General features: G+C 41.9%; 1 protein-coding gene across 2 annotated transcripts in view; it reads left to right on the forward strand.

Moving 5' to 3' along the window:
• Positions 1-25,534, forward strand: part of DYNC2H1 (dynein cytoplasmic 2 heavy chain 1) — a 6,555,988-nt gene that overhangs the window by 6,109,176 nt on the left and 421,278 nt on the right. For both annotated transcript variants that reach the window (XM_044072582.1, XM_044072581.1), the window contains one exon: positions 5,986-6,102. In XM_044072582.1, coding sequence (XP_043928517.1) covers positions 5,986-6,102 — 117 coding nt within the window. The remainder of the gene's footprint in view (positions 1-5,985; positions 6,103-25,534) is intronic.

The following is a 25,534-nucleotide window of genomic DNA, read 5'->3' on the forward strand; positions in this document are numbered from 1 at the left end:
TTCCCTCATCTTGTCAATCACATTGGCATTGATGCTGGTAAGGGAGCAAGAAAATTTGAAAATTATTTGTATGCATTGGTGGCAGGTGAGACTGCTGCATATATGATGCCTCACATAATTTTTGTCAATTCCTACTCTTCTATCCAAAATGTTCCAAAACTACAGTGAAACATTCAAAATCTGTTGTAGAAGATGTGTTAGCCAAATTATTGGATGTCATCCTTTTTTGATGAACAGCTCTTCAAAAGCTCTTTAGCTGAGTTTTTTGTCCACTTTGCAGTGATTAAATGTACAAAGCCACTAGGCCCTGTTTAACAGCACCCTGTTACTGACTGAGTGAACAAGTCTATATATAGACTGTTACCATTTATCAATGATAGTGTAATCTTAGAATTAGTATATTTGAGTTATAAGAGTCGTGGAGGCTCCAATCCTTTCTGTGAGTGTGCCTGTGGAGGGTGGTTCCCTTGCAAACAAGTACTTATTTTCTGCAGTTTGCAGGCTGTCAGTTCATCTCACCTTTGGCTTGTCAAAAGTGGGTCTACTGTTGACAACTTAAGCTAACTTATGAGACATATGCTAATTGAGTTCATCAACAAATTGGACCAGAAAACACAACCCTTTCATAGTATGAGCTCTGCCTCACTTTGGGACATCAGATTATTTTCCTTCCATAAAAAAAAGAGTAGTAATTCATTCTGTAACTTTCAGCGCCCCCCACCCCCAATTGCTTCAGTGTTTAAATGTTCAGGATGGCTAACCTTCAGTCTGTACATCCTATTATTCCTCTGGGAAACTAGATGACATTATTGCAGCTCAACGATGCTTTATGTGCTTATTGCATCTTTTTGTTACATAACAGCTCCCTTAGATTTTTGGTGGTTAAAAATCACTGCAGGTATGCATTTGACCCATTTGGTTTTGCACAGATCCACAACTTTTCAAATGCTTGATTCTAGCCATTTCAGCTTGCAGAATAAAAGGTATTCATGTAAAACCTATCTTCGATAATTCCTCGTTGCATGCAGCTTCAGAGAAACAGTAGCTGAAAGACACACTTTCACTTTCTGGTTTCCTAAAGACTCATATGTATTTGACACTGTATCAGTACTAAATGTTTGATATTGTTTTATTTTTTTCTAACAAGTATTCTTTCTGTTCTCCATTGTATGTCTCTAAGTATTTTCATGGTTCAACACATGAGACAGCACTTTAGAAAAGTTCAGCACTGTCTTTGAAGTCTTTGGAAACAAGTAGGCCAGTCTTTGGAGAAGGAATTTCATCTCATCCCTGTCTTACTGGATAACTTAAGTTGGTGAAAATTGAAAATTCAGAAAATGAAAGGGAATACTTTTGGCCTGCTGCTGTTGTCATAGAGTTTAATGATAGATGTTCCACACTCTGCATCAGGAGCCTGCATCTTCTGCTCCTTTGAAGCTGCATATGTACTGCAGGAAATATTAGCAAGAAAAAATGACTTTGAAAGCATTCAGAAATAGCTTGACTGAAGAATTGCTTCAGACTGACTCAGGCAAACCATGGGGTTGTGGTACACGGACAGGGAGGAACCTAGTACTTCAACTTTGCAGGATGGCAGTGAATGGGATCTGGCATTTAGTGATTGTCTTGTCTAACTGGCAGTTAATTTTTCTTAAAGTGAAAGAACTTTGGTTAATTTTGCTTGAAGTGAAAGAACTTTGGAGTGGACTTTAAGTTACAAAATCCCTCTGGATTTGAAATGCCAACTGACTGTTTTTCCTCTCTAGCTGACAAACATGGGGTAACATTCAGTAGATCCTTTTCCTTTTTCCACACAGTGCTTAATGTCCCTCTTTTATTACTAAGGTTTCAGGAAGTCTTCCAGAATTAAACTGTTTCTTGAGGATTATCTCCATCTTAGACCACCAAGGAGGTTCACCTCCTTTGACTCTAACTTTTGTCTAGTAGTTTATTTTTAAGAGTTTTTTGAGCCTGCATATTTGTTTCCTTAGAAATATATGACTTTGGAGGACAATGTTGTTGGTAGCTGTCACTTCAGTGAAAAGGATATCTTGTAAGGCCTTATAGCACCTGAACTACTTATAGTTTTTTATCTAGTTCAGATTTTTCTTGTCTCTAATCTCATGCTTATGACAATGGTCATGTTGGACATTACTGTTAATATGAACATGGAATTGTTGTCTACCTACATGCTCAGAACTTGTATGAGAAGATTTTACTTTAGATCCTTGTAGCAGTTAGGGTTTACATTACTATCTGTCTGGACCTGGCTAAGGCATGTGGTACAATACCTCACTCGAGTATAGTTGACAAACTCATCAAACTGGGCATAAACCCCTACATAACTCACTGGATTGCCATCTGGCTCACAGCCAGGACCCAGGAAGACAGTATTGGTGATGTGTCCTCCACTAAGAGACCGGTCACCAGCAGGGTACCTCAGGGCTCAATGCTGGGACTGCTGCTATTTGGAATCTACTTCTCTGAGGTAGAAGATAATATCAGACCAAGTTTTTTTGATGACTGCCAGTTGGGAGCTAGCATACATTCCCCCTATGATGCAAGCATTTTACAAGAGAGTCTGACACAGACAAATAACTGGTGATAAAGTCATGGATTAAAATTCATTGCCAAGAAATACATTATAGTGCCTTTTGGGAAAACTACCACACAGACTAATTACTGTATCAATAAGACACCCCTAACAGTTGACCTAGTAGTCAGGGCTCTGGGAACATATGTAGACAGTAATCTGGTCTTAGGGTTGGGAGAGTGGCCTAATGGTTAAGGTGTTTGCCTTACAAACACAAGGTGTAGGGTTTGAGTCTCACAAGGGATAATTGGCTAGGCTTAAAATGGCTCGCAAGGGCAGTTAGCTTAGTACTAATCTATGAATCTATGAATATGGCCAAGGTAGTACGAAAATCATTCTATGTTGCCCAACATATAAGTAAGGGCATGACATCCAGGTCCAAGGAAGTCATAGGGCCACTTTATTTGGCCCTTATCAGACCTGTCATTGAGTATAATACTCCCCTTGGCATGTACCTGACCAGACATATGCAACAGTTGGAATACCCACAGCGGTTCCTTACATTAAACACATTGTCCTGTAAGGATCACCTTAAAGCCCTGTCTCTATATTTGTCTCCTACTGGGTACTGAGAGGCAAATTATGCTTGGCATCCTCATATCCAGCTCTGACGAACCTTTTGCACATCTTTAAAATTAACAGCATCAGAACCACTAGATTCAAGGATTTAAATTTTACGACATAAATAAGAGATGTTGGTGAGATGGATTTGTCTCACAGATCCCCATGCTCTGTAATAGGCTTCTCCATCCGTGTGAAGCTGAGACCATCCCTAACAATATTTAAGCGTAACCTTGACCAGTGGATGGAAAATCAGAAATTCACCCTGAGTCTAGCCCCTGTGTTTCTGATAGCTTGGCCATTACTGTCTGCCTCTGTGTAACATGCCTCTTGAAACTTCCTAACTTACATACCCCTTCTTAATAAACTCGTATGATAGACAGAGGCACAGTTGGGTTGGATTACACGGCAAGGCTGTTAAAGGTCCTGGTGGTTGTTAACATAATATATACCTATGAACCTGTGGTGGTCCTTTTTAGTAAATTGGGCAGGTTTACTTTTTGCTCAGGATAAGATAGCGTTTCTGCTTTTAAGTCCATTTATATTATGATTCTGCAAATAAGCGTATTTGTAGAAAAGCCAGAGCTCATTCTGTGATTGCTACTTTGGTGCTGTATGCCAAACTTGCGTATAGTTTATAAATTTCCAGATACAGTGGATATTAAAAATGTACACACCCCTGTTAAAATGTCAGGTTTTTGTGATATAAAAAAAAATGAGACCACAATAAATAATTTCAAAACTTTTCCCGCCTTTAATGTCACCTTTAACCTGCACAATTCAATTGAAAAACAAACGAATCTGTTAGGGGAAAAAATATAAAAAAATAAAAAACTTACAATAAGCTGGTTGTATAAGTGTACACACCCTTAAACTAATACTTTGTTGAAGCACTTTTTGCTTTAATTACAGCATTCAGTCTTCTTGGGTGCACACCTGCTATCAATTAAAGAGACTCTGATTAACCCCAAATAAAGTTCAGCTGTCGTAGTAGGATTTTCCTGACATTTACTCAGTTGCCTACTACAGCAAAAGCCATGGTTCACAGAGAGCTTACAAAGCATCAAAGGGATCTCATTGTTGAAAGGTATCAGTCAGGAGAAGGGTACAACAAAATTTCCACAGCATTAGCTATACCATGGAACACAGAGAAGACAGTCATTAAAAAGTGGAGAAAATATGGGACAGCAGTGACATTGCAAAGTACTGGACATCCCTCCAAAATTGATGAAAAGACAAGATGAAAACTGGTCAGGGAGGCTGCTAAGAGACCTACAGCAACACTGAAGGAGCTGCAGGAATTTCTGGCAAATACTGGTTGTGTACTACATGTGACAACAATCTCCCATTTTCTCCATATGCCTGGCCTATGGGATAGGGTTGCAAGATGGAAGCCTTTTCTTACACAGAAAAACATTCAGGCCTGGCTAAAATTTGCAAAACAATACATCATCTCCCAAAAGCATGTGGGCTGAGACCAAGGTTGAAAATTTTGACCACAATTCCAAAAGGTACGTTTGGCACAAAAACACTTTGCATCACCAAAAGATCACCATCCCCATGGTGAAGCATGGTGGTGGCAGTATCATACTTTGGGGTTACTTTTCTTCAGCTAGAACTGGGGCTTTAGTCAAGGTGGAGGGAATTATGAACAGTTCCAAATATCAGTCACTTTTGGCACAAAACCTTCATTTGTCTGCTAGAATGCTGAAGATGAAGAGGAATTTCACCTCTCAACACAATGATCCCAAGCATACATCCTGATCAACAAAAGAATGGCTTCACCAGAAGAAAATTAAAGTTTTGGAATGGCCCAGCCAGAGCCCAGACCTAAATCCAGTAGTAAATCTGTGGCGGTGACCTGAAGAGGGCTATATACAAGAGATGCCCTCACAATCTGACAGATTTGGAGTGCTTTTGCAAGGAAGAGTGGGCAAATATTGCTAAGTCAAGATGTGCCATGCTGCTAGACTCCTACCCAAGAAGACTGAATGCTGTAATTAAATCAAAAGGTGCTTCAACAAAGTATTAGTTTAAGGGTGTGCACACTTATGCAACCAGCTTATTGTACGTTTTTTATTTTTTTATATTTTTTTCCCCTAACAGATTTGTTTGTTTTTCAATTGAATTGTACAGGTTATAAGTCGCATTAAAGGTGGGAAAACTTCAGAAATGATTTATTGTGGTCTCATTTTTTTTTTATATCACAAAAAACTGGCATTTTAACAGGGGTGTGTACACTTTTTATAACGACCGTATAAGCATGCAAGAATCTCTGTGTACTATATCAGCCCACACTGATGTGTGGTTGCTGTTTGATTACGCCATCACTTTGTCTGCATTTATGGATAGTTTGCTAATTCCTACTTGGTAGCATCAGAAAATCCCTACCCAGCTGTGCTGCCTACATTAGTGCATTAATACAACAAAGTTGGCGCCATTTCTCCCCAAGTCTCCAATGACATCCTAACAAATGACCCACCCACATATGTTTTCTGTCAAAACATTTTGACTGCATGAAAGAATTGCTGTCTTTATTTCCACTTTTCCAGTATTTCATTTTTCCTTGTTCTGTTAAACTTGTAGTTTGAAAAATGTTATTACATTATTACTTTGTAGGAAGTAGATATTTGACATTGACATACACTTTTTCTCTAATCAAGTTTCTACAAAGTCTTGGCAGAATACATTTTTCATATGATAAATGCACCAGTCTTTGGTAGATTTATGTAACCTTTCAGCTGTATATTCCATACTAAAGTTGTATTGTTTTTTCCTCATTATAATGTTCATTTTTGCATAAGAATCAACTGACTTTTTCATTCTCTCAGGTAATTTCACAGCTGCGGATCCTAAACAGGTCTGTAACTGCTGGCTCCAAGTTTGATAGGGAAGTGTGGTCTAATGAGTTGTCTCCTGTTCTCAACCTGTGGAAGAAGCTTAATCAGGTAAGGTGGTTTGTATAAATTCTGCATCTATTTTTCTTAAGACGAGTATATTTAGATGTTAACTTTAATTTTCTGAGCCGTTTGTAATACTGCCTTTTATATGGTTTATATGACATGCCTTCTCAGGTGGTCTGTGGATGCTTGTGGTTTCATTGTAGTAGATGTAGTGGAATTGTTTACCTCAGTTATTTTTTTCCATTAACTTTCCTTTCAGTTGTTTTGATCCCTTGTTCTTTTTCATGCACAAAATCATTGCATGCCTCTACCTCCTCTGCTTTCCTTGAGGTTCACTCATTATATTCTCTTCTGTAGTAGCTGCATTTTGATTTCTGCATATTAGGTTTTGTAACTTTATTCTACTTTAGTTTTTAGAGAGCAGTGCTTTTCTTCTCTTGCACACTTTTGTCATTTGTTGTTCTTTCAGCTTTCATTGCCTTTTTATTATAGTTATAAACTGTAACATTGTAAGAACTGTGATAGCTGTAACATCACTTGAATGTTGGTCATTGGAAAATCTTATAAAGATGTTTTGTACTCACCATAACGATCCATCTGTTTTGTCCATTTTCATTCTTCCTCAGCTAATGGGTTCAGATCCGACTCGGCCGTTACACTAGCTTGTGGTCTCCAAAAACTCTTGAGCGCCTTCCCTACTCATAATGCACCAATCCCTAACATCCCTCGGATCTTGTTTGCTGCTTGAAAGGAATATTGTTATAATATGCCATATCTGTAGCTCAGCACAAAGGACAGTAGTATCCTTGAAACCTCTTGTTTCTCCAGAAGTTAGTAATTAAAAAGGATGGCGGTTGACGGGGAGTTGAGGAAGAATGAAAATGGACAGCATAGATGGAATGTTATGTTGAGCACATAACTTCTTTATCTGATGTTGTCAATTTTCATTCATTCCTCAACTAATAGGACAGAGTCTCCAGCTACATAAAATTGTGGGTGAACTGTAAGGAAGGACATTCCTGAATACAGTTGAGCCAAAGGCTGCTCTTCCCCTTGAGACCAGATCTACTTTATAATGAGTCATAAAAGTATGATGATTTAGCCAATTTGCAGCTGCACATATATCGTCCATAGAAGCTGTGGACTGGAACACTGACGAAAGCTGCCTTAGATCTGGTTGAATGAGTCTTTAAAGGTTTTGGTAGGGTGAGATTCAACTTGTTATAGACAAATGAAAAGCAATCTGTCAACCATCTAGCTAGAGTTACTTTTGTAACCAATTCTCCCAGTTTTAGTATGTGCAAAGAAAATAAATAGCTGATCTGATTTTCTGATTTCTTTTGTTCTGTGTAGATAGAAACATGATTGTGTGTGGACATCCAATAAGTGCAGCATATATTCCCCTTTATTTCCAAATTTTGGAAAGAATACTGGCAAGTTAATGGATTGATTGATGTTGGATTCTGACACTACCTTAGGAAGGAAGGAAGCATTGGTACACAACGTGACCCTGTCCTTATGAAAAATCAAATATGGAAGCTTAGAAGGTAATGCTTCAAGTTTTGAAATTCTTCTAGCAGATGTTTTGCAAATAGAAAGATAATTTTCCAGGTAAGGAATTTAAGATCACATTTAGCTGCTGGTTCAAAGGGAGAATGAATTAAGTTTTGCAGTACCAAATTTAAATACCATGGTGGAGTACAGTCTTTATAAGGGGGCTTTAGCAACAAAGTGCCTCTTAAAAAGGCTTTGCACAGCTTAGAGGAAGCCAGTGAAGGATTTTGAAATCCAACATGAAAGTTAGAGATTGCTACAAGTTGGGACTGTTATAGTTGATGAACTACCACCTCCATTAAATAGACTTGCCAAAAATTCCAGAACCGATTGAATTGGAGCTGTGAATGGGTCAGTTTAATTTTGCTGTGCCCAACAAATGAACCTTTTCCATTTACTCCTGTAGATTTTACTAGAAGAAGGTTTATGGGAAGATATAATTATGGAACGGACAGGGGAAGAAGCTTTTGGTTGTCTGTCTATTAAAGGAAATAGATAAACCACTCTGTTAGTATGAGGTTTGAGATATCCTGGTGAGGTGGGACAGAAAGTCTGGAGTTGGATCCAGAATCCAAGGTGAATACTGTAAATGTGGCCAGAGGAAGGGAAACCAAATATGTTGAGTCCAGTAAGTTGCAATAAGGATAACTTTGCTCTTCAACTGAGCTGCTTTCTCCAGGAATTTGGGAATTGGGGGGGGGGGTGGAGGGTAAGCATACAGAAGACTGGGGGGGGCAATCTTGGAATAGAGCATCCCCCGGTGATTTTCCCGGTGGAGGGAAAAGGGCCAAAAAGCTGTTGCAGTTGTTGTTTAGGGGAGAAGCAAAAGATCGCAGCAAGGCTGGACCCACTGACTGAAAATCATATCCGTCACTTTATTGTTGAGAGAGCACTTATGATATAGTAGGATGGACCTGCTCACTTAATCTGCTATTACACTGGACTCCCCCAAAATATGCATTGCTTTTAGGAAGTGGTTGGGAAATATTGCCCATTGCCACACCCTGAGGGCTTCTCTACACAGGGGATAAGATCTGGTTCCCCCTTGTTTGTTCATGTACCAAACTGTTGACATGTTGTCTGTCTGGATTGTAATTGTTCCGAGAGGGAGAGAGTCTTGAAATGCCTGCAACTCCAAAAGCACCTCTCTCATCTCCAGAACATAGATGTGCAAGTTGGCCTCTTCTGGGGACCAAGCACATTGGACTGTTTTCCCTAGGAAATGCCCCCCACCCCACGCATTCTGGTAAGCATCAGTGTTCACTATGGCCTTGGACTTAGGGAGGATGAAAGGACAGCCTTATAGTACCTTTTGAGACTGCATCCACCAGCAAAGATATTTTTTGCATACTGGAGTTATTCTTGTCTTTGCTGACATGGGTTGAGAAAGCATTGACCACTGTTTTGCTAGCATCCATTGTAGAACTCTCATGTGTAATCACACTAAAGGAATTATTACTAGAATTATTGCCACTGACATTGACCCCAGGGCTTGTAGAATCAATCAGGCTAAAATTCTGGAACTGCAAGTTATTTTCCTGACCTGCATCTTTATCATTTCTGCTCTTGAAAGAGGAAGAGAAGCTACCATAGATGCTGTGTTGAATACAGACCCTACAAACTCTAATGTTTGGGTCGGTTCTAAGTGAGAGTTGTCATAATTTATGGTTACTCCAAGATGTAAACAGGTTTGCAGCACCTGATCGCGTGCTTAGTCAATGTCTGGTTGTCTGGATATGGAAACACAAGGAATCCCTGCAGTCTCCTGTGAGCTGTTACTACTGTCATGCACTTGGTGAACACTCTGGGTGCTGTGGTAAGGCCAAAGGGCAGTTCTCTGAACTGACAGTGATTGGCTCCCAACCGGAAGTGTAAGTACCTTCTTCGTCTTTATGTGATAATATGCATCCTGAAAGTCTATCGAACACATACAGTCGTCTTTGCCCAGAAAGGGCTGAATGGACTGAACCATGACCATCTGAAACTTTTTGTGTCGAACTGACTTGTTCAATACACGGAGATCCAAAACTGGTCTCTAGTCCCCTGTTTTCTTTGTCACTAAAACAAATCTTGAGTAAGTTCCGGATTCTTTTTGGTCTGGTGGGACCTCTTGGATGACTCTTTTTCTTAGCAGCTTTTGGATTTCTTGGGCTGCTACTTTCCTCTGATTGGGTGAAACATCAGGAAATTTTCTTAACAATGGAGTTGGTAGGGAAAAGGGAACTATATAATCTCTTGAAATAATTCTCTGCACCCAATTGTCTTTCGTTATATTTAGCTAGTCTCTCTGGTGCAGACAGAAGCGACCCCCGACAGCCTCCTGAGGTGGGCAATCGGGCTACCTTTCAGGAGCTATGAAAATGGTCTGTCGGAAAAGGAATCTCTAGACTCCTGGTTTTGTTTTCCTCCCCAGCCATGGGGCATCACAGTCCATTATGGCTCCCCCTTCTGCCTCTAGGGGAACTATATCTCCATGTGTGTCCTGGAAAGGACACTGGGACTTCCTGAACCACATTTTGACCTCCTGTTGATTCCTGGAAAAGGTCCTTTGAGGGGTCGAAAAATGCACACCCACTGCAGAGAAGGTCGTTACATCTTTCTCACACCTGGAGAGTGTGTCCTTCATTGTGGGGCTAAACAAAGAAGTGCTGTCAAAAGGAATATTGATGAACAAGGACTTGAAGGGCTTCATAAAATCACACAGGTGCATCCAGGCATGCCTCCTGATGAAAATACCTGAACATGCTGCTCTTGAAGCTCCTTCTGCAGTGTGCGAGCTAAGCATCATGGATGAATTGGGTATAGCTTGTAGGGTAGACAACTGAGAGACTACTGAAGATTGAGCCTCAGCAGTTTCGGTTCCAGAAAGAAATTTAGATAGCTCTTTAATCAAATCTCTTTGAAGTCTCATAAAATGTGCCAGATAGTTCAGCGATCCAAGTGTAAAAGCCACTGGAACATAAACTCACTTCCCAAATCTGTCATTTGCCATAGCCTATCTGTTAGGAGGACGGACAGTGGAACTCTGTTCCGCAAGTTCTTTTTTTGTAGCTGCCACCATGACCATGGCATTTACTGGCACTCCTTTACCCCCAGATTCCCCTCCTACTGGTGGAGCCAGAATCTAATCTGATCTGGTCTGGTCTCTTGGGGATTGGCTCAATTGCTTCAAGTTCCTTCCACACCTATCTAGAGACCAAATCAGTGGGCTCATCAGCGGGGGGAGTAACCCAGGAGGAAGACGGATCTGCTCCAAAGCCCTCCAGAAATACTGATTTCTCTGGAGAAGAGTCTTGGGAAGAACAGGCACCCTTCTACTTAAGGATCTCAAGAATGTCTCAAAATGAAATGTCATTGGTTGGTGATTTGGGCATCCCTCTCCTTCATCGAAGTCAGTACCTTCAGTGACTGACTCTTGAAGAAAATCTAAGTGCCTCCTTTTGCTCTTTCTCGCCTTAGGAACTTCCTTGGTGGGTGGTTCGGTGAAGTATCAGAAGAGATTAGGATACCCTGCTGGGTAGTCTGGAAGCTTTGAGCTGGATTGCCCTGTCAAGTAGAATGTTGGGGCTCACTTTACAAAGTCATCTGAGAAGTAAAGGGTGGATCTGAGGGGGTTAGGACCCATCTGTCCTGCTGGAGCAGAGAACACTCTCTTCACAGCCTGAGACAGATTACTCCAGAAAGAAGGAAGATGATGAAGCTGAGAAAGCAAGTTTCTGGCCCATCACCTCCCTCCACTCAGAGAACAACCCACCCAAAGTGAAAATCTGAGCCAACCTGTCCAGTGCCGAGGCTCCGAAAATCTTGTCGACTCCAACCTTCTGGATCCGAAAGGAATGCTTCGGTTCTGAGAGTTATCTGGCTCCGAGCATGTTGGAGCTGGCACACTCAGAGCAGTATTTGGATCTGGATAAAGTGCTTTCTTCGGATCCAAACCAGATAGACCCAGGACTCTAAATCAACAGGTTAGATTAGAGAAGGAGTTGTAATGGGTGAGATAGTAGATGTTTGGACCTCCTGACCCAAAGGGGTAGGAACCATAAGAACTGCTATCTGAGTATGCACCATGAAGAATTTCCTTATCATCCTCTTCACATCTGCTTTTGAGAGACTTCTGGAGGAATGAGAAGATACTAGGAATGGAGATTTGGTGCACCTCTCTAAAAAGGAGAGGGCACTCTAGATGGAACTGGATCCAGACGAGGAGGATAAATTGTCCTCAGTAAGGGTTTTGGATCATTGGGTATAGGATCTGGTGCAGGCTTGAAAAGATTTGAAGAGGGTTGGACCGTGAGCAATTTTGGATCCAATTTCTATTTTTTTCTTTTTAGGTTCTGAGGAAGAAGAGGTTGAAGACTCAAAAGGTTTAGACCTTTTTGTAGGGTCTCTAGTTTTGTGTTTGGGGGTTTGAGCCCCAGTAATGACTTCGGAGAAGGAAGTTGGCAGCAAGCCTTTCAAAATCAATTTATTTTTCCTGTCAACCAGTGATCGGGGGTTAAACCCACGACAGATTCAGCAATCCTGCTGTAAATGATCTGGGCCCAAGCAATAAACACAAATATTGTGGGCATCAGAATAAGGCAACCTGTGCCCACACATCACATTTTTTAAACCCTGCTTTTTTGGACATTCTGAAAACAGAAAAAAATTACAATAGTAATTAAATCACTCTTCTTTTTTTAAAATAGAAAGAAGAGAAAAAGAGAAAAACTAATTACCAATGATAAGTGAAGATATACAATTAATTTCTAAATAGGGTGAGAAAAATACCAACTATGGTAAAAAAAGGTATACACTAAGTGTGAAAGGCATAGGGAATGAAGGCTAGGCCTACCAACAATGGTAGGAAAAAAAAGTACACTCACAGGTGTATGAAATATAAGAATATGAACAGTATTAACTCAAAAGTAAAATTAAAGATTAAGTAAGTAGTTTTAAGTAAGAAATATTCCAAAAAAGTCTTATCTCCCATTCTGTACTTGAGAGCTGAAGGCGACCCTGTCTAGATGCAAAAGCAGCAAATGAGATCTGAGGGATGTTAGGGATTAGGGCATTATGAGTAGGGAAGGAGCGCGAGAGATTTTAGGGGCCACGAGCTAATGTAACGGCCAAGTTAGATCCGAAGATCGGATCTGAATCAGTCAGTTGAGGAATGAATGAAAATTAACATCAGATAGATTTTTTAGATGCTTCTGTATAATTTACAGTACATAGTAGACCAGAAAAATTGGGAAATGAAAAATACTAATAGCACTGAAAACCAAATGCTTTTTTTAAGTTTTATTTTTAAAACAGCGGCGACAGTTTTCCATGGTAAAGTTGCTTCCTTGTCTCATTTTACTTCTGTCATATGGCAGATTTGTTGGAATACATGACCCTTTTTCTGAGTATCCTTATCTTTTTTTTTTTTTTGCTGAGTTCTGTGCCGAGTAGAAAAATCTCTGTATATCTGGCAAATGTAGAGGAATATTAAATACCTGAAAGGATGACTTTGTGAAGCAAGTTTTGGGAGTAAGGGGGGGGTGGGCAAAAATGAATGGTGTGATGGAAGCCAACAGGTATCATCTACAAAATAAGTGAGATATGTATAAAAATTAAGAAGAAACAATAAAAGTTCATGTAGGAGCTCAGTAAGATATAACTTTTATATGGGAGTACCAAAATGAATTTCTCAGGGGTAGAGTGAAACTGTAAAGGAGAAAGGATGAGACAGAGAACAAATGTAGAAGACAAAACCTGAGAGTAATTGGTTTATAGGTGATTACTTGGCGTGTGGTCCAGGTGTTCATTGATAACCTTAGTCAAACAGTCTAGTAGAACTGGGATGTATTATTAGCTGTTCTGACCAAGAAGAGCTGTACCACATACCACAGTGGTAGAGTTGTGATTTCCCATCTGCTTCTCAAATGTGGATTTGAAGGTCGCTAGTGCCCCTCTTCTGCAGAGGGAGTCTGTTGCAGTGAATAAGGATACATTGGGTAGATGTTTTGATGCTGGCAATTATAGTGCTGCTGATTTGAAGAGATGGAAAAGATCCAGAAGAGAGGTGTCTTTCATAACAAGGAAGGCCAGATAGGAGTGCAACAGTGTGTATGAAGTGAAATATAATAAGATGGCTTTTAGTTTGTCTGCATAGCATAGTGAGTCTGTAAGCCTAACAAAATAGATAACACACACACACACACACACACACACACACACACACACACACGCACAAATATATATATATATATATATATATATATATATATATATATGGATGTTATGTAGTCCAATCTCGCCTACATTCTTACCCGTGGGTTTTCGGCTCTGACTCGGCCAAACTTTTCTAGCTCGAAGTCTTCTATTGGCTGAGCTAAGCAGGTATCCCATGGTGCACTGCTCCATATCCCCAGATCTCTTTTGCCGCTTGTGAAGCTCGGACATGGTCTCACTCTTGGCAGTGGCTAAGTACCTGTTTTTTTCTTGTTACTTGAGAAATTTCTTACAAACAAAGAGCTATTTTCATAGCTAGTGTCTATTTAGTGTTGTTTTTGGTTTAGGTAGTGTGTTTGTGGTTTGTACTATCCCGCTAACTGTTCTTTTGGGCTAGGCCCATTTCAGTTAGAGGACCTAGTCCCCTTGTCCGGTGTTTTTCGCGCTAAAACCGTTTTAGTTAGAGGTTTTAGTGTCGGTTTCCCCTCACTATCTGCGGTCAGAAAACCGTTTTAGTTAGACGTTTTTGACCTTTTTTGTTTCAGTGGAGGGTTGTGTGTGTGTGCTGTGCAGTTTATTAACTTGTTCCCACCTTTTGCGGTGTTGTGTGTCTGGGTCTTTTCTTGTCAGACAGTGACTAGTGCTGTGTTGGTTCTTTGTGATTGCTTGTTGGAAAATGTCCAAGGATTCCAGAGCGCATAAACCTTCGGGTTTTAAAAAGTGCACTAAGTGCGGTTACAAGATGCCCATCACCGATGGGCACTCAATTTGTGTTTATTGCCTGGGAGCCATCCATCTGCAGGAGTCCTGCAGCTTTTGCCATGCTTTTAGTCCCAGAGTGCTCCAAGAAAGAAAGAATAAGCTGATTTTAAAGGGGCCCTTGAAGCCCTCTTTTGAAGAGGCCATGGATTCTTCTCCCAGTGCTAAATCTACGTCCTCAAAATCAAAAAAGAGATCTCCGGCTCCTTCAGTTTCCTCGGAGCAACCGGAGAAAGTTACTAAAATTGCTTCGACCTCCTCGGCTCCACTGTCCTCGGGGCCGCAGGAAGTGTCGGTGTTGATGGAACCGGCGTCGGCTCCAATTATATTGGAACCTCTTCGGAGCCGATCACCAAGTCTCAGACTAGTTTCACCTGAGAGGAGATCTTGATCTCCCTCCCTGTCCTCCAAATCCTCCAGGACCCTTTCTGATGTGGATGTTGATAGGGTGGTGCAGAGGCTCCTCCAGTCACCGGTTTTGGCAAAATTGTTTTCGGCTCCGGAGCCCGTCCCGACCCCTTCTTCGATCATTCCTCCTCTGAGTGCATCTCTGTCTTCGGAGCCAGAGTGTTCCGTGCCGGGTGATATTCCTAGGTCGGTTCCAAAGGCTCCCCCGGGCTTATTGGTGCCGACATCGGCTCCGACCCCATTGGCTCCGTCCTTGGGGTTCGGGACTCGAGATTCTTCAGTTGGGCCCGAGGGGGACATCTCGGGACATATTTCTGTTCCGAGTCTCCTGCTCGGTGCCTGGGCTCGAGGGACCCCGACTCCTGTCTTGGTCTCGGAGGCTGTCCGGTCCTCGGACTCAGGAGGGCCTGACTTTGAGGCCATGCGGACTGCGCTGGCCAGATCGTCAGCTACATCATGCGGGTCGGTCATTCTGTCCCCCACCACTCCAGTGAGAGCCTCTGATCACCTCCTATCTGTAGACAGTGGAGCACCAAGGCTTAGGGATACCCCCACGAGTGGTCCCCAAGTTTCTGAGGGCCCTTCAGAGTTCGTGCCTGAGGAGCCCCCTAGAAAGAAGAGGAGCCCCCTAGAAAGAAAACGTGCAAGAGGAAGCACATAGACTCCCAGGATGAGTCTCTCACCTCTGATACTGACTTCGAGGAATCGGAGGGGTTCCCCAAGTCATCCTCTGATGATGTTTCCTTCTCCGACATCATGGAGATACTGAAACTAAGGTGTCTGGCTGTCCAAAGCCCCCTCCAAGGAGGAGTCAGTCTTCCTTAAGGCCTTTGGTGCTCAGCCCTCCACCTCCTGGGTGTCTCCACCCTTTGACGAGCTCCTAGATTTGATTTGTCGGTGGGTGTGGGAAAACCCTGATTCTGTGGAGCCCATACCCAGGCGGCCCAGCAAGTTTCTTTCTGCTCCCCAGGGTAAGGAGTTTCTGTCCGAAGGAGTCCCTGTAGATGCCATGGTGGTGGCGGCGGCCACTCAGAAGGAAGTAGCAGAGACTTCTTCCTCCGTCCCTCCTCCTAACAAGGAGTCTAGGACCATGGACCGGTGTGGGAAGCGTGCCCTCTCGTCAGCAACCTTTACCTTACGGTCGCTGAACTCTCTGTCTCATTTCACTCCGCTCCAGTGAGATCTTCTTAAGGAGTTGGAGATACTCTTGCAGGTAACGTTCCTGAGGCGGTGGCCCAGACGGTTAATGCCCAGGTGTCTACCCTCAATTCCATCGTCAACTCCTCCATATGGCTCATTTCATATGCAGCCGATGGAGCGAGTAGGGCAGCAGGCTCAGGAGTCGCCCTTAGAAGGCAAGCCTGGCTGTGCCTTTGTCACTTCGCGGAGGCTTTCAAGTCTTCCTTCACTGACTCCCCCTTTGATGGTTCTTCTTTGTTCGGAACCAAAATGAAAGACACCCTCACCAGGTGCGAACAAGTGGGAAAGACCTTGTTTGCCATAGGGGTCCATTTTTCCCTTTCCTCTAGGCCTTACCCCAAGGCCCAGCGGGGTAGGAAGATGTGGTTCAAAAAATCACAGAGGTTTTTTTCCTGCCGCACAAGGCGAGTCTCCCTCCAGAGGCAGAGGAGGGGGAGGTTATTCAGGGAGACACCGCCGTAGAGGCAGAGTGGTCCCTGCAATCCGGGAGACCACGATTCCTTTCGTGGCTCTCCCTACTCTCGTTCCTGAGGGAGTGCCTGGCTGTGCTTATCCGGAGCCAGTCGGGGTCGAATTTCGTTATATCCAGAAGCCTGGAAAAGCATCATCCAGGACCGATGGGTATTAAGAATAATTTCCGGAGGTTATTTCATTCCGTTTACATCAGACCCCCCCTTCAGTCAGAAAAATCCCAGACATTCCACCCAGCCAAAGGGATCAAGCAGCCTCAGAGGTTTCAAAGCTGCTAGGAAAAGGAGCCATCCAGCGTGTCCCCTCAGACCAAGTCGGATTAGGGACTTACTCAAGATTCTTTTTGGTGCCGAAAAGAACAGGGGACCTGAAACCCATATTAGATCTCAGCCAACTGAACAACTATGTACAGAAGTCCAAGTTTCATATGGTCACACTACAATCGATTCTCCCATTGTTGGGAGAGGAGGTATGGATGTGCTCCATCGACCTCAAGGATGCTTACTACCATGTCAAAATGGACAGGGCATCCAGGAGTCACCTACACTTCTGGCTGGGAGCCAGTCATTTCCAGTTTCGAGCCCTGCCGTTTTGATCTCACCACAGCCCACAGGGTGTTCACCAAATGTATGGCGGTGGTGACTGCTCACTTGAGACGTCAGGGATTCCAAGTGCCTCCGTATCTGGATGACTGGCTCCTTACCGCCCCCACCAGGCATCAACTAGTCCAAACCAGGGACGCTACCATCACTCTATGTCAACAGTTGGGCATAACACTAAATTGGGAAAAATCTGCCTTGTTGCCCTCGCAGCGTGTCATCTTTATAGGCGCAGAATTAGACACCGTTCAAATGCGAGCATTTTTAACGCAGGAAAGGATCAGAATCTTGCAGCAACAGATACACACCCTGATGCCCCTGAGGAAAGCAAAGGCAAGATGGGTTCTTCAACTCCTGGGGACCATGGCAGCAACAATTATGTTGGTCCCTCTAGTGAGATTGCACATGAGACTTCTTGAATGGCTCCTCTTTGTTCAATGGTCTCTCCAAAAATGTCCACTTTCTCACCCCATTTTGCTCACGAACAGATGCAAACAGGATCTCAGTTGGTGGCTTTGCACCAACAATTTGGATGGGGGACGACCCTTCGTTCCACCCATCCGGGTTGCCACAGTGACCACGGACGCCTCCCAGATGGGGTGGGGGGCATTATCTTGGCAGGGCAGTCCAAGGCACGTGGTAAGATCATGAGATACATCTGCATATCAACGTCCTAGAGATGAGAGCGGTGCTACTTGCATTGCAGGCACTTCAGAGCTTTCTGCCTCTAGGGACAATTGCAATACACTCGGACAACATGTCAGTAGTGTGGTATCTAAACAAGCAAGGGGGAACCAGGTCTTACCCCCTGTGCAGAGAGGCCATGCTTGTGTGGCAGTGGGCAGTAGCTTTCCAACGGTTTCTGGTGACAACGCACATTCTGGGGAAGTCCAACGTGATAGCAGACAGGCTAAGCAGAGCTATTCTGATGCCTTACGAGTGGTCCCTGAATCGTCTAGTTGCAGAACGAATCTTCAGCACATAGGGTCAGCCTTGCTGCGACCTTTTTGCCAAACCCTCAATGCCAAATGCAGCAGCTACTTCATGCTGATCACCCCACAGAGGGAGTCACCCAGGGACGCTCTAGTTCATGATTGGCCCTCCGGTCTGCTTTATGCTTTCCCTCCGTTTCCCTTGCTGTCAAAAGTGATTCAGAAAGCGCAATCCTTGGGAAGCAGAATGATTCTGATTGCTCCACACTGGCCTTGTCAAATCTGGTTCCCCTTTCTCCAACCATACATATTGGACACTCCTTGGATTTTGGACTCTCAACCAGATTTACTGACACACATGTCGGGACAGTTCCACCCCTCTCTGATGACCCTCCGGTTGACAGGCTGGCAGGCTGGCTACTCCACTTCCATCGTTAGTTAGGCTTCATAATTTTTCACCGGAAGTAGTTCACATTTTATCTTCCACTCATAAGCCATCTACTAAGAAGATTTATTCTAGCAAATGGAAGAGGTTTTCTATTTGGGCGCATACCCAAGGAATTGATCCTTACACAGCCCCAATTGCTTCAGTCTTGGAGTTTTTGTCTATGCTTTTCCATCAGGGTTCCGCGTCAGCTACCATAAAGGTTCAATTGGCAGCAATCTCTAACTTTCATGCTGCTAATGAGCCTAGTCTCATGGCTCACAGACTCTGCAAGACTTTCCTGAAGGGTACTCTGTTACTCCGTCCTCCGGTCTCTGAACCTATCATGCCCTGGGATCTCAATTTTGTTCTACAAGCCCTTACTTCACCACCTTTCAAGCCTGCATCTACCTGTGACTTGAAATTCTTGACCTGGAAAACAGCCTTTTTAACAGCAATCACTTCAGCTAGGCGAGTTTCAGAAATTCAAGCCCTTTCTATCAAACCTCCATACGTGATCTTCCATAAAGACAGGGTTTCTCTTAGACCAAATCCTTCTTTCCTTCCTAAAGTGGCTTCCGTATCTAATCTTAATCAATCTATTGAGTTGTCTGTATTCTTTCCTCATTTTTCAAACAAGGCAGAATTTAAATTTCATCAAGTGGATGTACACAGACAGTTAAGTTTCTATCTGCACCGAACAAAAGATATCCGGAAGTCTGATCAACTATTTGTCTCCTTTTCGGAAAACAAAATTGGGTCCCCTGTCTCCAAAATCACCCTATCCAGATGGATATCTAGTTGCATCTCTTTTGCCTACTCCGCAGGAGGAAAAGACCTGCCGTTTCCGGTCAAGGCTCACTCTACTCGGGCTGTTTCTACATCTACAACCTATCAAGCCAGGTTGTCAATGGATGATATATGTACTGCAGCTACTTGGGCTTCTCCTCACACATTTGTTTCTCATTACAAATTGGACGTGGTATCTAGGGGCAGGTCGTCCTTTGGTCCCACAGTACACAGGAGTATTTTCCTATGAGCCCCCCAGGATGTAGGTGCTAGGGACGCTGTCCCATGGGTAAGAATGTAGGCGAGATTGGACTACATAACATCAAGAAGTTATGTACTCACCATAACATTCGATGTATGTAGTCCATCTCGCCTCACATTCTTACTTACCCTCCCACCTTCCCCCTTCCTGGAGGATCTGGAGGTTAGGTTTCTATCTGCAGAGTTCCCTTTACCTTTAGCTTATTCTTTTTTACCTGGATGTTGTGTATGCATGGGGTATGAATGAGTATTCGCAGCAAACTAGATCTGGGGATATGGAGCAGTGCACCATGGGATACCTGCTTAGCCCAGCCAATAGAAGACTTCGAGCTAGAAAAGTTTGGCCGAGTCGGAGCCGATATTCGGCTCCAAACCAATGGGTAAGAATGTGAGGCGAGATGGACTACATACATCGAACATTATGGTGAGTACATAACTTCTTGTTTTTTTATTTATAGTTAACTTTCTCCCCACTCCTCCTCTCCCCAAAGCATTTTTCTGAATATTAATGACACAAAGTAGGGCATATACTTTAGAGGACCCCACAAATCCAACATATTCTGAAAAAGTTCAATCTTTCCAGATTTTCTTCTGTTACATTTTACAAATATAATTACTGCATTGTAATCCCACATTAAGTTACTGGTTTTATTAGTCATCTTCATCTCCATCTCCCATATCCTGTCAATGCTTCATTTACAACGTACTTTCGATTCTTCTAGTCAACTCTCATGCTCTCTTCCTTCTCTCCAATATTTTCCATTGAAAGAGTGGAAGAGGTTCCACTGGTGCAGTCTGCCTGTGGTCTTTATTACCAGAAGAAGAAGCAGAATCTCCTTCTGTTTCACAGCTCACTTTTTGTTGGACAAACTTTTGTATTTCCTCCTTAGCGTGTACTTCATCAGAAAATGATTTGGTCTCTCCAGGGAAGAATACCTTTAAGACAGCTGGGTACAGCAGTTTGAATCTCATACTTGCTTTTCAACATTCCCTGAATAGTGGAATGAATGTACTCATCTTTTGCCTGGTGTACAATATGTAATCATTCTCTACAAACAGTCTGCTGTCTCCCACTCTTAGTACTTTGTCCTTCTGCCTCAGTTTTGTCAGAATCAACTCCTTCTGCTGGTTGGATTGCATCTGTACTATTAAAGGTCTAGGTTGCTTTCTCATACCCAGGCTTAGAGCATACACAAAATGTGCCCTTTCAACTAACAACTCCTGGTGTGGAATACCAGTCCAGTTGCTTATTTGTGGTTTCATAAAATTAATTCATCCTGTTCCTTCCAGCTTCTCTGGTATAGCTGAAAATCTTAAGTTTCCCCTATGCACTTCTGTCCTCTAATTCTGTTATTTTTTGAAACCTCTCTTCCTGGGAAGTCTCGTATTCAGCCAGCCTTTTCTCCAATTCAGTCTCTGATTTTTGCAGCTTAATCACCTGATCTGAATATCTGTTTAAAGCTTTTTCCATTTTTTTCCAGTCTTTTGTTGTTTGTGTTGATATACTCCATCAGTGTTTCATTTATTTTAACCATGTCTGTGTGCAGGTTTCTTATATCTTCCTGCAGGTTACTGGAAGTAATGTCTGGAGGTTGCATTGCTTTTTACTGAACAGCTCCAGGACTTTCCCAAGTCAGTGTTTCTTCCTCACTTTTTGTAGCTGATTTTTTTCCACATTTCCCCATATTTCGTTTTTCCTCACATCCAGGCAGTACACTTACCAGCCAGTTACTAACATTTACCCATAAACACAAAAATCTGCTAGCCTTCTCTGTTGATTTTCTGTTTTTGCACTGGAAGAACTAGAGTTAAGCTGTTACTCAATGTGCAGCTGTGCACAAACTTCTTAGATGCGTGTTTAGAAAGGTGAGTTTGTATTCTGTTTTTTTTTTTTTTTTTTTTTTTTTTGCTGAGATGTGTTAGGTGACTGGTTTATTTTGAGGTTAGGAGTGATGGTTTTATGAGGAGTGGGACCAGGGTTGCGGTGAATTTATCCACTAATTTTTTGTACTGATATTTGAGAGAGGGAGGAGTGTGGTCAGTTATATGTTAATCTTGGTTTCATATTTGATCATATTTTTTATGCCTAGTTTTAAGATATTTAAACAATAATAAATCAGATGTGGTTTGTTTGTAGAGATAGGGTGTTATGGAGAAAGACAGGCTGAGTAGTTGTTGATATTTTTTGTGATGATTGGTTGAAGTCCTAAGTTAAATTAGACCAATAAAATACTGACCCTTTCCTTTAAAACTGGTGGTACTTTCCCTGTATTATTTCAGATGTCATTAATCTGGACATTGAAAACCTCTTACTCTGGATTCTCTTCAATTTGGCTTTGTAAAAAGAAGGTCTTGCCTCTTTAGCCTCATTAACCTCTTTCAAAAATTAAATGAAGCAGTAGGTAGTGTTTATGCAGTACATACAGCATCTCTGGACCAGGCCCAAGGCCTTTGACACTATTCTGTATGCAGGCCTTATTGACTTGCAATGTCAACATAGTCTTATATTATGCAGTGGATAGGTAATTTTTTTGTCTGCCAGAACCTGTTTGGTTAGAGTCACTGATGCCAATTCAGAAAAGCAAAAAGTTACTAATGGTACCACAGGGCTGAGTACTCGGCCCTCTCCTACTTGGCATCTATTCCTCAGACCTTCAGGCTAACATTCCTGGCCTATGGTTATCTAAGTTTGCAGATAAACTATAAATTGGGTGTTATTCTATTTTCCAGTGACTCATACTTGATGTAACATTGGCTAGACAGTGTTAACAACTGGTGCAAGGACAATGATCTCAAGTTAATCATGAAGACTTTTAGCACAGTTCATTTTGTTAAATAAACCATTTTCACATACCATGTAAGTGACACACCCCTTTGATCAGACACTCTTGTAAGAGATCTAGGCACTGTTCTTGATCATTCCTTGTCCTTTGACCATCATGTCTACACAGTACTTAGAAAGTCTTCTCTGTGGTTTACCTAATTTATTTTATTTTACATTTGTTGACCAGGATAGTCCGACTAATACATGTCCATTTTCAGCGGAGGCCCGGGGAGAAAAGCTCCATTGTAGAACATACAGTAAAAATCACACAATGATTACAAGTTACACACAGTTTACAGGCTCCAGTTGAGTAAGCAGGTAAAATAATCCTACATTTTTAAAACAGTGTTGACAAATTGACTAGGCCATGTAACATGATAACAGACTATAGAGGAGGATCAAGTCGGGTTTTGAGCAAGGAGAGTTTTAAAGTATAGCTTGAGGCTTTTTTTGAACTGAGTAAGAGAGGGTTCAAGAGTAAGATCAGCAGGAAGAGAGTTCCCAGTTTTGCCAACAGTTAATAAACAAAGAATCCCAGCAAAGTTGTTGATTTTGGATGTTTGAACCAGTAGTTTATTAGAAGAGCAAAGTGACCTCAGGTTGCTGTAAGGGGTGATGATATTTTTAAGTGCAGGCGTATTATCAGGGCAGTTGAGAACTTTATGGGGAATTATAAGCTGGTTGTACTGAAGTAGACTAGGCCATTCTAGCCACCCCAGAAGATTTAGGTTGTGACAGTGGTGGGTCTTATAGGCTGTGCCTGTTGCAAATCTAGCAGTATGGTTATAACAGCTGGAGAATTTGCCAAGAGAGGATTTGTTCAAATTTGTGAGTAGAGGAGAGGCATAGAGAAGAGTGGAGAGTAGATGGGAATGAGCAATAGCAGTCCTAGCAAATGGAGTAAGGAAAGGTTTGATCTTATAGAGCCAAGTTTTTTGTTAATGGTTTTGATAGTTTGATTAACATGGATATCAAATTTGAGGGTGTTGTCTGTTGTGACACCTAAGAGTTTGGTTTGCGCATCTGGTGAGATAATGGTACCATAATTAGATTTTATGGTAAAGAGTAGTGAAGAGTGATATTCCCAAAAGCATCTCCACTAAATCTAAAAAGTCTTAATTCCTCTCTACTTATTTCTCACCAGACCCATATTGAGTATAATTAATATACAGTTTATATATTTATTTGTTTGTATTTGTTGACCGGGAAAGTTCATCTGGGCAGAGCCCTTTTTTCAGTGCAGGCCTGGGTAGAAAATCTCCATTACAGTGCAATTATATTAACAAGTGAATTTCAGACAGTTCTTAGAAAAACAACAGCTACATTTCTCATGAAAACCAAACATAATTACAAGACAGTTTTTTATATGTGTGTGTGTGTGTGTGTGTGTGTGTGTGTGTGTGTGTGTGTGTGTGTGTGTGTGTATATATATATATATATATATGTGTGTGTGTGTGTGTGTGTGTGTGTGTGTATATATATATATATATATATGTGTGTGTGTGTGTGTGTCTATATATATATATATATATATATATATATATATAAATAAATATATATATATATATATATATATGTATGTATAATAAATATATATTATAGGGTTTACATCAACAGTTATGTCTGTACAGTTCTTAATTTATTTATATTATTTATTTTACATTTGTTGACTGGGATTGTCCGACTGAGCTAAGTAGCCCTTTTTCAGCGGAGGCCCGAGGAGAAAAGCTCCAACAAATAACACAGACTGACATTTACAATATACATTGATCAGCAAAATTAGAAGAAAAAACATATAATCAATACGGTAATTATTGGAAAAAAAACCCATAATGAATACAATAACTAGTACAGAAGAAATTAACGATCATATACACATCATCAAATTATTAAATAGGTTAGCATCATCCAGAGCAGTGCTTAAGTAATGAGGTAATAAGTGGAAGTGAGATTTGAGATAGTATGTATGTGGGAGGGGGTAGAGGAAGGTGGGATGAAGTTAGGGTTGTATGTATGTGGGAGGGGGGAGAGGAAGGTGGGATGAAGTTAGGGTTGTAACAAGGACTACGGAGGATGATTACAGTGGCAAGTCCATTTACTTTGCAGGTATTCATTGGTAGCAGCCTTAAATTGTTTTTGTTACTCAAGGAACCTGTTTTCAGGTGGGAGGCTGTTCCAAGCCTTGGTAGGGTTGGAGCTATAGAGATTGCAACTGAATTTGGTTTTGGGTTTGCAGGAGGCCTTGACTGGAGCTACGGAGAGGCCTGGTGGGTGAATAGTGGGAAATTAGAGATGAGAGGGTAGGCCAGTAGAAAGGTTGGTAGAGGACTGAGTGAATGATCTGGAGATGAGTGAGAAGGAGCAGGTGAGGTAATTTGAGCCAGTTTAGGTCTTTCAATGAGAGACAGTGATGGGACTTATAAGTATTTTGGGCAGCAAATCTAGCCATCTTGTTGTAGGTGGATTCAAGTTTGGCTATCAGTCCTGAGCTGAGACTAGTGAGTATTTGAGAGAAGTAGAGTAAACTAGGTAGGAGATAGGCATGAGAGAGAGTTATGTTAGCTTCCCTGGTGAGAATTTTTTTGTTACAATAAAGGAAACCCAGCTTCTGATGTATTTTCCTGATATAGTTATTGATATGTAAGTCGAACTTAAGCTGGTCATCAATAATGACACCTAAAAGTTTTGTGCAAGGTTCAACCTCAGTTGGCGTGTTATTTTGAGACAGTATTGAGAAGGAGGATTTGATATGGTTATGGTTTTTAGGGAGAAAAAAATAGTTTTTTTTTTTTTTTTTTGGGGGGGGGGGTTAAGTATAGGTAGGTTTTGGTGAGCCAGTTTTTGCAGAGTTGAAGGAGGCCTGTGTAGCAGAGATTAGTACAGAGGGAGAGTCTGCAATGGTGATAACTGTAAAGTAGTCTGCGTATTGTACCAGAGATGATTGAGGACATGAGGAGTGGAGAAGATTGGTAAATATGTTAAAAAGTAATGGGCCAAGGATGGAGCCTTGAGGAACACCCAATTTAAATGGGGGGGGGTGAGCAGAGCACCATTTTACTGC

The sequence above is a fragment of the Protopterus annectens genome, chromosome 5.part0, assembly GCF_019279795.1.
Source record: "Protopterus annectens isolate FY-2018-M chromosome 5.part0, PAN1.0, whole genome shotgun sequence".
NCBI lineage: Eukaryota > Metazoa > Chordata > Ceratodontiformes > Protopteridae > Protopterus > Protopterus annectens.